The sequence below is a fragment of the Xenopus laevis genome, chromosome 5L (assembly GCF_017654675.1).
Source record: "Xenopus laevis strain J_2021 chromosome 5L, Xenopus_laevis_v10.1, whole genome shotgun sequence".
Taxonomy (NCBI): Eukaryota; Metazoa; Chordata; class Amphibia; order Anura; family Pipidae; genus Xenopus; species Xenopus laevis.
In genome coordinates this window covers 1,238,541-1,252,571 of record NC_054379.1, presented here as the reverse complement: position 1 = coordinate 1,252,571, position 14,031 = coordinate 1,238,541, and the positions used below count along the sequence as shown (strand labels likewise).

At 38.8% G+C, this 14,031-nt stretch overlaps 1 protein-coding gene across 1 annotated transcript in view; it reads left to right on the top strand.

Moving 5' to 3' along the window:
• Positions 1-14,031, top strand: part of LOC108716400 (1-phosphatidylinositol 4,5-bisphosphate phosphodiesterase beta-1) — a 296,085-nt gene that overhangs the window by 230,746 nt on the left and 51,308 nt on the right. Inside the window, exons 14-19 of the mRNA XM_041562430.1 lie at positions 181-358; positions 7,441-7,514; positions 10,038-10,134; positions 11,319-11,403; positions 12,183-12,307; positions 13,870-14,024. Of these exons, the coding sequence (XP_041418364.1) occupies positions 181-358; positions 7,441-7,514; positions 10,038-10,134; positions 11,319-11,403; positions 12,183-12,307; positions 13,870-14,024 (714 nt within the window). The remainder of the gene's footprint in view (positions 1-180; positions 359-7,440; positions 7,515-10,037; positions 10,135-11,318; positions 11,404-12,182; positions 12,308-13,869; positions 14,025-14,031) is intronic.

Genomic DNA, 14,031 nt, shown 5'->3' with positions numbered 1-14,031 from the left:
TGTCTTATTATAACAGAACCCATTCTATTTGTAAACATTGCACTATCCTACAACCTTAATTTTTAATTCCATAAATATTGCAAAATCTTTTTAAGGATCACAGAAGCTCCAAGTGCTGAATATTTTATGCGGACGTTATTTCCCCTCCTCCATTCCCATGGTTTTGTGTTTTCCTTCTAGCTTGATTCTGGAGTCCCTCTTCCAAGCCCCATGGACTTAAAATATAAAATCCTTATAAAGAATAAAAAGAAATCCCACAAGTCGTCCGACAGGAGTGGGAAGAAGAAGCTGACGGAGCAAGCGTCCAACACGTGCAGTGACACCTCCAGTGTGTTTGAGCCGTCGTCTCCTGGAGCCGGTGAGAATATAATAAACCCTTTCTGGCACATGGATTGGCCCCTGTGTTGGACCTCAGCCCAATGAAACACTTGTAGCATTTGTAGAGTTGCTGATCTGTTTCCCCAAAACATTGTGGGGCTTCTATATATTATACCATTGCATTATAGACTTCACACAAATATGTGGTATATCAGATAACTGACTCATGTAATCTGTTAGTGACAAACTACTAGGTTGTTATTTGTACAGGTATGGGATCCGTTACCCGGAAACCCTTTATTCAGAAAGCTTACGATTACGGAAAGGCCACCTGCCCTTAGATTCCATTTTATCCAAATTTTTAAAACTGATTTCCTTTTTCTGTGTAATAATAAAACAGTCGCTTGTACTTGATCCCAACTAAGATATAATTAATCCTTATTGGAGGCAAAACCAGCCTATTGGCTTTATTTCATGTTTATATGATTTTGTAGTAGACTTAAGGTATGAAGATCCGAATTATGGAAAGATTTGTTATCCAGAAAAGCACCCAGGTCCCAAGCATTCTGGATAACAGGTCCCATACCTGTAATAATAAAACAGTCGCTTGTACTTGATCCCAACTAAGATATAATTAATCCTTATTGGAAGCAGAACCAGACTATTGGCTTTATTTCATGTTTATATGATTTTCAAGTGGATGTAGGTATAAAGATCCAAATTAGAAAAAGATCTGTTATCTAGAAAACCCCAGGGCCCAAGTATTCTGGATAACAGGTCTGATACCAGTACTGAAATGCATTTACCATTTACACATCTAGTTTTACTCTCACTGGCAGCAAACACCGTGCCATTCATTTCTTACACAATACTTCTATATCTGCAAACATTACACCACTGTTTTCTTCTCTTGAGTTAATTACATCATTATTCACATTTCATTTAATCCCTTCCGTCAGTTTATTTTGGCTGTGACAAATAATGCAGAGAAAAAAATCATTAAAACTGATTCTTGCCTTGATACGTAAGAATATTGACCTTGTCATGTTCCCATGGCTGTGGGTTAAGGTTAGACGTCTCATATTTCAGCTAAAATGTTCAGCTGATGATTTACCTATTACATAGGGAGCAGCAGTATTTTGTTAATAATCCATGATTACAATGTACTTACTGTACAGCAGCCTAGTAATAGATTTAAATAAAGGGGGGAAAGGACCAGCTTTCAACAAAAACTCCCATTTTATTTCCCTCTATAATGATCTGGAAAATGTTGCAAAATTCCATAATTCTCTTTAGAATTTAAGAAATTTGCTGTGACATTACTTGTGTCTGTGTCTGCTTATTCCTGTCCCTTTAGACTGAAAGCAGGGCCCACTAGGCCCTTTCTTAGGCCTTTATACTTGGTTTTTGGCACAGGAATGATGCAAATGAGACATGGGTGAGCTGTACCCCTTTATGTTTAATATATCATCTGGCATGACAAATGGGAGTATTTATTGATGTTGCTCTACAAATAGGAAACCAAATACCAAATTCCGCCTTAAAGCAGTGTCTTATCTTGTTGTTGTTGCCATGCAAACAAATGAAAGGATAATGATCATGTCCTTAAACGTTGGCTTCTGTTGAGAAATGGGAGAGCCGTAGGACAAATATGTTTAATATGGTGAAGGTGCAGCTCAGGTGTTATACCAGAAGAAGTGGTTCACTGGTGAATTTACTGTTTTTGGTTACATTGGGGCTATTAGAAACATATTGACCAAAGTATTTTCTTATTGGACTTTGGTGTCTTCCTATAGCTGTGGCAAAATTGGTGAGTGTCAGCAGACTCATCTGAATCAATCGTTGTTCATTGTTGTATAAGACTGAGACATGCCTGGTGTTGGCCAAGGAATGGCATGAACCATTGAAAGTAATGGGAGTTAACTGCATGTCAGCAATCATAATGGATGGACCAACCATCTGTATCTACTTCATAACATAGTAACATAGTAAGTTAGGTTGAAAAAAGACACACCTCCATCAAGTTCAACCGTAAATTTATATATAACCTGCCTAACTGCCAGTTGATCCAGAGGAAGACGAAAAACCCTTCTGAACCCTTTCCAATTTACCTCAGAGGAGAAAAAATTCCTTCCTGACTCCAAAATGCAACACCATCCAACCCCTTCTTATACCTATCTAATGTATCAGCCTGTACCCCTGATTCACTTCCCAGCTCTCCCTGTAACACCCCTTTCCCTCCTCTAATCTCATTGGCTCCCTCCTGTCTGCTGGGAGGAGCTACTGGTGAATAAAGCATCCGACCCTTCCTTGTACCTATCTAATGTATCAGCCTGTACCACTGATTCAGGGAGACAATTCCACATCTTCACAGCTCTCGCTGTAACAAACCCCTTCCCAATATTTAGCTGGAACCTCTTTTCTTCTAATCGGAATGGGTGCCCTCATGTCAACTGGAAAGACCTACTGAGAGATTTTCCATCTACCAGAGATGGTACTGAAGTTCCTGAATAAATGTGAATGGATCACTTGGCTGCTTAGTTGCCTGTATGTGTCAGCCATAGAGAGTATATGAATTACTTGTCTATATTTTCCCTGTAACTGCTACTATAAACATAAAGTCTAAGCTTTAACATAATAGAGGGAAAATGGCTTTCCAGATCTTTACATGAGCTGAGATGTTGTCGGTTTGCTGGGAGGAATGCTAGGAGGTGCAGTAGTTGCTTACTTGTTGAAGGTGCCTGTTTCTGGCATGGAGAACTTTTGTAGGAATTCAGAGGAAGAGAAGGCTTAGTGTTTAGAGGATAAACCCACTAAAATAAATGTGTATTGAGGAAATAGGGTTGGCTCAATGAATTGGTCAAGTCTGGGGACTAGTAGGTCAGTACCTTTAATTCTAATCCGTAGGGTCCTGTAGGCAATTTGCAATAATGAATAATCAGTAGATTGTTTATTATGCTATGGGGTGCTTGGCCTATAAACATTTTATTACATCCCACCCGCCTCAGATTGTAAGTTCTCCAGGGCATGGGCATTCTGCCAGAATCATTATGGGCCCAGTGCTGCACCGGATAAGTAGAATGCATAACGTATGTAGGGTTGGGCAGTCATCGGGCAGGACTTATAGTAAAGGATCTCATCATTCTTTGTGTCTTTAAATTTAAAATGTATTATGGCGAGAAGCAAAGGGAAGGGTTATTAGAGAAACTCTAGTCTTCTTCCCTTGGGCTTCTGCAAGTAATCAGAGTGTGGATCCAATGTGGAGAGAGCAATGGTTAGAACTGTACAATATACTGTATTTTATACTGAGAAATTATCTACTGCAAGTGAGTATGGCAGCTCCCTAACAGAATTCATATAAATATACAACACAAATATAATATATGCCCCCCCCCCCCGTAACGTTCACAGCGGGAAGTAGCTGTAACAGGAGTTAGTCTCACACTTGGAAGTAGCTATGGTGGAAGCCCAGGGGGATAGCCATAAACAATTGGAGATGCCAAATTGAATTGCAGGTTTAATGGCAACAGAAGATAACAGGAACACGCCAACAATCAAATACAAGGTCAATACAAAGTCATTACCAGGATATCAGAAGGGCAATGAATGCTGTAACAAGAACACTGGAACAAGAATTTTAAGGAATACAGGAACAAGGAACTCAGGTCATCCAGGAACAAACAAAATACATTTAATGACTCAGCCCTGAGCAAAGCTCAGGGCAGGTTTTATAAAGGAAAGATGATTGGGCATAGAAAACACAGGTGGGTGGAGAACTCGGTAAGTGCAAGAGTCCTGGACAGTGTAAACCAGAGTTCGAGTCCCGGATGATCCTGACATCCCCCTGTTTTCACTCCCAGCTGGGATCTGGCAGGTAAAGGGTTACCCATGCAGTTCTTAATGGAAGCAAATGGATATCAGAGAAGATAGTAATATGAAAGATATGGTTAATAATGACCTTTTAGGGGGATGTTGCTAATTACTCACTTCTCACTTCCATTAGTAATACATTTAGCAGGTTGCAATGCTGCGTAATGCCTTTATTTCTGCTTGCTAGTCACGGCTGATAGCGGTCAGGTCGTGGGGTCTCAGATGTGACACTTACACCCCTGGTATAAAGAGCAAGGCTCAACCCACCCTGCACAAAAAGCCATGAATTCCCACTTCAAATATACAACCACTATTGTTAAACTGCCACCAAATGAGTGTTCTTGTTCAGTCTCATGGCAGGAGCCTTCAGTCTAGCTGAGAATGCTGGGAATTGTTCTTCCACAACTCCTCAGAAAACAGAGGCCATAGCAGGGCCAGAGGCCAGTTGTATACGCTGATGTGTGGCTACATCAAGACACATAAAGAGTCTGCTGGGGATTGGGCTATTGGGCAATGTGCGCGGGGTGATGGAGGGGCACAGAAGGTTGGGCAGAGAGAGAGAGGGAGGTCATTGGACAGAGTTGGATGAATTAATTGGAGGATTAAGCAAACAATATGATTCTAGGTTACAAACCACATATAAAACCCACCCTAGACATAATGTTTTGCTTTAGGGGATTTATACTAATGCAACATATTTCTGACTATTTAACCGAAATCTTCTTTTTTCATATTTCTCCAGAACATTCTTTTGCTGATGTTGCCAGTACATGAGAGTTTTTGGCCTATTAATCCTCTGATAGGGGCCAAATGATTGAATATATTGAATTGAATATATTGCAATGGGAAAATGTGTATAGGGCCCATGTATCACCCAGCGCAAATGGGGCCACAGGTTCCTGGCTGTTTATAGAAGGAGTTCAATACGTGAGTGTTTAATTACACACAATACAAGTTGTTACTGAATGTGCAACGGCTGCCACAATAATCTCAGCTAAAAATAAAGGCTGGAGACTATTGACGCACCAGTAACAATAGAAACGTCTTTATTCAGTGTCTTTATTCAGTGCTCCCCTTTTCTCACCATGGGAAACGTATTTAGAATTGGGGACAGAGCGGCAGAGGGAACAAAGTACAATCAGGGGGTGCATCCAAATCAGACTGATACATTGAAATAAACAGGTGCATTATATTGTATGGGGCTGAGGAGTGGGAGGTAGTTGCACTGTTGTCCTGCTGTTCCTTTAAACAGAATAAAATGATGCCCTTCCCTCTATGACAAAACTTCATATTGTAATGTATAGAGAGAAAACTTCATATTGTAATGTATAGAGAGAAAACTTCATATTGTAATGTATAGAGGGAAAGCTTCATATTGTGATTTATAGGTGGGGGAAGCTTTCTATTGTGATGTATGGGGGGAGCTGTGCTGATATCTGATGAGAGAGATCAAATATCAGTGAGTGCTAATTAGTTAATGGAGCTACAAGGCATTTCTTGTGAGAAATAATAAGGCTGAAGATTTATATTTATAAAGCGTGTTACTCTCGGTTAAACACATTGAGATCAATTAGCTGACAGTAACTCCAGGTTTGAATGTGTTCAGCAGCAAAGCTTTCCCATAATATTCCCTTACAGGTCAGAGGTACAACTCACTTTTTTGAAAGGACTCCAAGGGGAATACAGAAATCTGTGGGTGCTTAACATGAATATATCATTGTAATAATGGAGATATTATAACTATGTTATACAGGTTGTACCTCCCATGACTGGAACTGGATCCCTCTCTAGACTCAGAATGTACAATAATAATGTTCTAGAATGTACAATACTAATAATGTTCTAGAATGTATAATACTAATAATGTTCTAGAATGTACAATACTAATAATGCTCTAGAATATACAATACTAATAATGTTCTAGAATATACAGTAACAATAATGTTCTAGAATGTACAATACTAATAATGCTCTAGAATATACAATACTAATAATGTTCCAGAATGTACAGTAACAATAATGTTCTAGAATGTACAATACTAACAACGTTCTAGAATGTACAATACCAATAACCTTCTAGAATGTACAATAACAATAACATTCTAGAATGCACATTGATAATAATGTTCTAGAACGTATAATACTAATAATGTTCTAGAATATACAATATTATTAATGTTCTAGAATGTACAATAACAATAATGTTCTAGAATGTACAATAATAATAATAAAGTTCTAGAATGTACAATAATAATAATGTTCTAAAATGTACAATAATAATGTTCTAGAATATACAATAATAATGCTGGAACCAGGACCTGTCTAGTCATTCACAAGAGCCACAAATATCTTGTAAATAATATACTTATAATACACAAAAGCCATGAATATTTTGTAAATAGAAACTTATAAATGGTGAGTTCTGATGTCATCAGTTATAAACGGTGAGTTCTGATGTCATTTCAGTCACATGACTCACTGAAACTTGTGTATTATAATAAATAAAGTACCCCCAGTTGCAAAATATGAGGATATAAGAAGTTACCTTGGAGTTCCATGACTTGGAACTCGTGTTTTTCGGCCTCGTGTTTTTATATGGTCATGAAACTCCTCGGTGATTATAATATCCTTATATTTTACAAGAGGGGGTACTTTATTCACTATATATACAGTGCTTAATGGTCAGTTATAATCGGTGCTTAATGATCAATTATTATTGCGGAGAGAGTAAGGTGCCTATTTGTATGTATGTGTGTATATGATGTTATAAATGTATTTTATGTTAAATATGCCACAATATATAGTGTATTACTGTTTGACTTACTTGTAATGTCTGGTGCATCAATTGTATTTCACATTCTGTACTTAAAGGGGATGTAAACCCAAACATTTTGCCTACTGAAAAAAACACGTAATTCCAACACTTTCCAATATGCATTCATTACAACTTATTTTATAACATAATTGCTACTGGAAGCAGTATTAGTATATTGTATATTGGAATATTTCTTAGAATTAGATTTTATTTCATTAGACAACATTTTATTTTTGGGTTTTCACCCTATTTAAGCGCTATTATTTTGCAGTGGGAAGCGAGGGCTGGAACAAGGGGGTACAGCTTATGTCCTGTTTTTTGATGCCATTATTTGGGCAACGGCATGGGGAGAGGTACCTACCCTTTATATGTCCCGGTAGGTTTGCTGTCATAGGGAACAATTGCTGATGAATCTGATTTATCCTTTTCATTTCCAGGCGAAGCAGAAATTGAAAGTGAGGAAGAAGATGATGATGACGATGATGACTGTAAAAAATCGTCTATGGATGAGGTAAGCTTATTGGATAGGTTTTATCTTACATGTTGATGGGTCTAAATGACTCATTGTGCCCATGGAAGGATCCAGTAAGTGGCACTTATCTAGATGTTCTGATCCAATGTACCATGCGTTGCCTCATTGTGGATCCTGACATCATTTATAGAGTAGAGGGGAAGCCTGGAAGGTTCTGTAAGGCAATAAAAGTTTGGAACTGACAGGCAGGTAGCCCTCCCCCATCCTCTGGACTGTTTCCTTTGTTTAGAATAAAGCTTCCCATAACGAGCCCTTAATTACAAATGAGCAAGTGTGCAGCAAGGCAGGAGCCCATTACATAGTGAGTATTACTTACATTGCCTGTCTGATACCATTAAAGATTTAACAGAAGTTCCCTTGCTGAAAACTGGAGCTGATGTTAATGGTGATAGAGTGCAAGTGGCCTCCCTGTATTTATCTGAATTATTCTCCCATACAAAGGAAATGCCTTGATGCAAAGATATTACTTTGGCTTTTCTGGGGAATTTACAGTTAAGCAGCAAGATTGAAAGCTCCCTCTGTTCTGTTTTATTATTATCATTATTATCACTTGCACTAAGAGGAGTGACAAGATATTGGGAATTATGACTTGACTGCCCTCTACCGGTGAAACTGCTCAGAGAAACCACACGATAACCACAAATTTCATTTATTTCACCACAGAGGTAAAATAAAGATTCATTCTTTGCTTTTGTGGTATATTTTAAAGGGGACCCGTCACCCCAAAAAAATATTCATAATCCTATTTTATCACATTAGTCAAGCCAAATGAACTTTAATTACACTATATAAATTATTTGAATCTTGTTTCCTCTAGTCTGGGAATTCATAATTACAGCAAGCAGGCAGGAGCCATTTTATGGACACTGTTATTAAGACAAGTCTTGTATCATCTCAGAATCTTGTTTGTGCACCAGAATGGGGGACCTGATGTCCGTCCCCATGCCCTGGCTACACAATTAAATGGTGAAGCGAACGGGGGAATGTGGGGAGAGCAGCGATTTCTAGGAAGTGCTGAATGGAAAGTGAAAGTAATTGCCTGCCCCGCCTCTATGCCCAGGGCATAGAGGAGGGGCAGACAATATTTGATTGACAGCTGAGATTTTTAAATGAGTTTACAACAGCTATGAATGCTTTAATAAAAAATAGAAATTGGATTTCATGTTTAATTTAAAAGGACTTTTATTATACAGCTTATTGTGTCTGGGTGACAGGTCCACTTTAATGTAGGGGGTAAGTGACTAATATGGGTGGGCACCATGACATCTTGGCACAACCTGTGATCTTAGGTTTCCTTGTCCTTTAACCAGGGCCGGACCCTGAAGAAAACCTCCGGGCCTCACAATCCTGGGCATATCAGAGTAATGCAGTGGGGGCAGCAGCAGAGGGGAGTGGGGCAGTGAAGTTGTGCGCTGGGGAGGCCCCAGGGGCACCCAAATTAATGTGTACAGGTGTGTTCACTGGCAATGCTTTGGCCCTTAAGAGCTCACACATTGCACAGGGTGAATTTTTGGCACAAAAACACCAATTTAAGGGTTTTAATGATGAGCGAACTTTTTCACCAAGTTTTGCTGCGAAAATGACACCCATAGACTCTGGGTGAAAAAATTTGGTTTGCATCAAAAATTTGCCGCACAATTTGTCTCGCATCAAAAAAAAAAGTTGTTGCCCATAGACGAATTTTCTCAGTTTCACAAATTTGATTCTGATCCCAAAATCTGCATTGCATGAATACTAATGGGTAAGTACAAACACAGCAGAGCAGGCGGAGCAGCTGGGTCTTTCTCTGCTGGGCATAACTGTGGACATATTTGAAAATCTTAGAAGATAAACTCAAAGGCAGCAAAATGCAGCATTTTTTAATAACCAGCTTTATAAAAAAAAATAGAAGAAATTGCTTGAATTTTGCCAACGACAATTGCCATTGACTTCTTGAAGTTGCTGAGCTGTTAGATGCCAATTGTTTACATTTGTGCTTTTCACGTTTTTTTGTGCTTTCTAAATATTGAACATTCAAGTTTCTGAAACTCTTATTCAAGTTTGTGAGGTTTACTTGCAAAAATCCCCAGAAACCCCATAAAAACTTGAATTGGAAACTTCCTAAATCTGCTACTATGTGTGACCCTTGCCTTACAAATGTTATTGCCCACTCAGTACTAATAGGGATCCGAGTTTTATTTTATTTTGTTGGCGTTTTTGTTCACTCCCTGTCTGTTATTTCCTATGAATAATACTGTAATACATTTGCTTTTTCTTTCATCCCAATCATTGTAATTAATGCAATGATGTGTTTTGTCTGTATATTCTATAACTTTGTACTGAAATAATAACCCAGCCCCCTTGGCGTGACTGTTGGTGCTACACGTGTGCCACTCATTGCCATTTCATCACATTACATGTATGTTCCAATAAACAGGCCAGGCAGCCGTGTAACTGTGGGTATATAAGTCACCACTGTAAAATGATATATATTTATAACACAGAGCTTCCATGTTATTTCAGGGCACAGCAGGTAAAGAAGCCAGTGCCACGGAGGAAATGTCCAATCTGGTCAACTATATCCAACCGGTCAAGTTTGAGTCATTTGAGTCGTCTAAAAGTGAGTCCATGAAACAGACCAAATACAGGGCAAACATGTAGATACTCAACAGGGAGATAATGAACCAGAATTCCATTTATATATGGACGTGACAATAAGCCCCATATAGATCAATGCCCTTCTATATCATTTATAGGCATAAAGTGCATTATGAATGAATAATATCTGGGAGCTGGGACGGCTGTATATCATTTTTACTGCATCAGTGTTTATAGAAGTGTATATAATGCATGTGGAAGTAACACAGGAATCCAGGAGCAGCTCCAGAGATTGACTCTATGAGGGTCTCTGCCGGCAGCTTATTAGATCAGCTCAACTCCTGTATAATGGTTAAAGTGCCCCCAGAAAGGTGTTTAATGCTTTTCGGGAAGCCCGCCCTCATCATATAATACTCTCATATAATACACAAAAGCCATGAATATTTTGTAAATTATATCCTTATAAATGGTGACTAGTGATGTCATTTCAGTCACATGACTCATTGAAACTTGTGTATTATAATAAATAAAGTATCCCTTGTTGCAAAATATGAGGATATTAAAAGTTACCTCGGAGTTCCAACACGGCCTTGTGTTTTTATTTGGTCATGAAACTTCTTCGGTAACTTATAATATCCTTAGAATTTACAAGAGGGGGTACTTTATTCACTATATAATACTAGTGGTGCCAGAGATCTAGTCCTAGTCATGCATTGAATAAAGTCAGGACTCTTCATGCTGAGCAGATGAACATCTTTAAATTAATTTTTAATATGATGTAGAGAGTGCTGTCCTGAGACAAATTGCATTTGGTCTTCATTTTTTTATTATGTAGGTTTTTGTTTAGGAGCTCTCCAGTTTGGGTATCTGGCAGCTAGGGTCCTATTTAACGTAGTAACCAACCAGTGAATGCAGGTTGCCGGGGGAGTTGCATCTGACCAAAATGGTCTGGTTCAAATTGATACATTGGCCCTTGTATTTAAAAGATCCTGCAGATCAGCAGATAAAGAATAAATGTATGTGTGTCTGGGTACAATAAGTGCAAGTTAATTCCAAGACTAATACCCTGCAGTGACCAATCAGATGTTTGCTTTCAAGCAATAGACTACTGATTGGTTGCTAGACCTGGATTACACTTTGCATCTCTTCTACATTCGCCCCCATGTCTACACAATGATGATTTCTTATGATCGTGATCTTTTCTAGAGCGAAACAAGAGCTTTGAAATGTCTTCATTTGTGGAAACCAAAGGGCTCGAGCAGCTGACTAAGTCTCCAGTAGAATTTGTGGAGTATCCTTTCCCTTGAGAGCGTATGGAGGGCAATATATATTCTATATGTTCTATATTCCAGGGATTCTCAGACTTTTTACCCATGGACCCTACTTCATACTTCGTAAAATCACAATTACAACTGGGATTAGAAATGCCTTCAGGTATCTACATAGTCTTTATAGAGAAAGGTGGAGCAGGAACGTGAATGTATCTCCCAACACTTTCTATTTGTAATGATCTCAAGTGGAGCAAAGTGTGCACTTACCAGATCTGTAATAGGTTCATAGATAAGGCTGGCCTCACATTTTAACAAACACTGGTTTATTCAATGGTATTAAATGGACCTTCATCAGATGTCAGAAGGTCTTCAGATTTGCTCATCCAGCATCTACATAAACTGTTTATTTGCAACAAGCATCTTATTTTATATAATATTATAAGCATTGTGTCCCACAGATCTTATCTGCTGTTACACTACTAATATGATGTTACTGTTTGATTGCGCTGACCCGCCACAATTGGGAGAAAATCAGATTAGTGAGCAGCAGAAAGTCTTATGATGTTGCTTTCTTTAGATCTGCCCAGAGACTGATGACTGAATTCATTTTCTAGGACTGTGCTTGTCAGAATTAAAAGGCAGGAGGCACTGTAAAACTGTTTATATCTTGAAAACTAGTAAAACATTTAGTGAAGCGCATTCTGAGCAATTCATTTGTCTACATTTCCTTATTGCAAGGGTTACAATAGTTTCCATTTATGTCTTTCAAAGTGTATTTTTCTTAAAGCAATACTCACAGATATAATAAAATGCAGCTGAGCAGAATTTATCCAAAAGGAACACGTGTGGATTCATCAAACTATATGCCTCAAGTCTTTTGGAATGCCGGATGCCAGCTGGTAGCACTCAACTTCCAAACAATAGGTAAGAGTCTTATTGCTATTGGGTGATTCCTGCACTGGTATCTTCAAGGCCCAAGGCACATGGGGTGATTATTGTGAGTAATTGAATGCATGTCCTATGAATGCACAGCTGCCAACATTCAGCAGACGTGTATTCATGGTGGACAGATCATCATTATTTAGACAAGGGCACTGGTGGGTCTCAGTGGAGGGAGCCCTATTCTGTGCCGTGGTTTCACAATGTAATGGAAATATTTGGTAAATGAGCATATGCCCGGGGCCCACTAATTATGGTTACTGGACCTGCATTACTTTTACTATACCAAAGTCTTTCCCCTTTGAGTCCATGATGTGACTTGACGTAGCCCTTGGAAAATATACTTTATATTTATCACACACATTTAGTATCAAAGTTATGAAGAAAATAGTACCGTAGCTAAATTCAGAATATCCAAGTCAAACAATGAAAGAGTAGGCAGTTGACACTTAGCAAGTAACGCTAGATACATGCCATTCAACAAAAGCTGCCTGACATCGCAGTTGGCAGTTAGGGCTGATAGGATTCCCAGGCTTGATTTTTTTATCCAAGGGGGTAAAGTAATACAATTGGCAAATGTTGAGCCAGGTCTAGTAACCCATAGCAAGTGGGGTTTCCTATGCGCTGGGCCCCATTCCCAGAAAGTGTAGGTTGTGGCTGTCTGCAGAGAGAGAGAAAGACAATCCCAACCTCCGTCTTAGAGAATTTCAGAGCCTCAAGGAATGAAAATTAGCAGAATTTATTATAATCATCAAACAAAGGCTCCTTGTCTTGAAAGACACATTACATTACACGTTTGTCACTGTATAAATATATATTGTCAACTGAATTTGAATATCAAATGAAATCTGCAAATACCGTGTGGCCTGGCATGGTCTAAATTACAAGAGGGGAATTGGAGGCATGAAGAATTGCAAAGAAAAAGATGCATTTTACAGTTTTCCTTATTAAACGAAGAGAATAAAGGGAGGAATCAAGAAATGTCTATGATTTCATGTTTCTTGTCCTTTTTCCTAAACAATTACAGAAATGATTGGATTTATAATGACATGTGACAAATGTAGGAAAGGGTATGAGAGTAATACATTGCCCTAAATCTGAGGGCTGCACATGGACTAGTGTCATAGAGGTTCTCTCAGAATAAAGAAATATATAAAGGACAAATCAGCTGGACTCGGGCACATAATGACTAAATTCCCCATCCCATGAGACACGGGGGCAAGACTTCCATGATGTCACTATTCAGCCAAGGTTACAATTTCCTGAATTCCCAAAACTTGTCATATGGTAACAAAATCAGACTCCCCTATAGGTGTGTCCAGTAATCAGAAGACATTACGTATTGCCCTAGTCCCTATCAGTAGACTAGTGTAGTGAGAATGATTTAAAGGACAAGGAAACCCCCCTTATCCATTTGAATGAGTGCCCCTGATGGTATAAAGTGGCCCCCCCAGACCTATTCCCCAGCACCTGGACTACAGCGGGATTACATCCAATTTCCCCCCATTTTCCCCCAGAATTCCACAGTTAATGTGTCATCATTACAGATCTCTCTATGCAGCTGAATATGGGAATGTACGAATACAATGGCAAATGTGGCTTCAGGCTTAAACCTGAGTTTATGAGAAGACCTGATAAACAATTTGACCCATTCACCGAAACCACCGTTGATGGAATTGTCGCAAATACCGTCTCCGTCAAGGTAAATC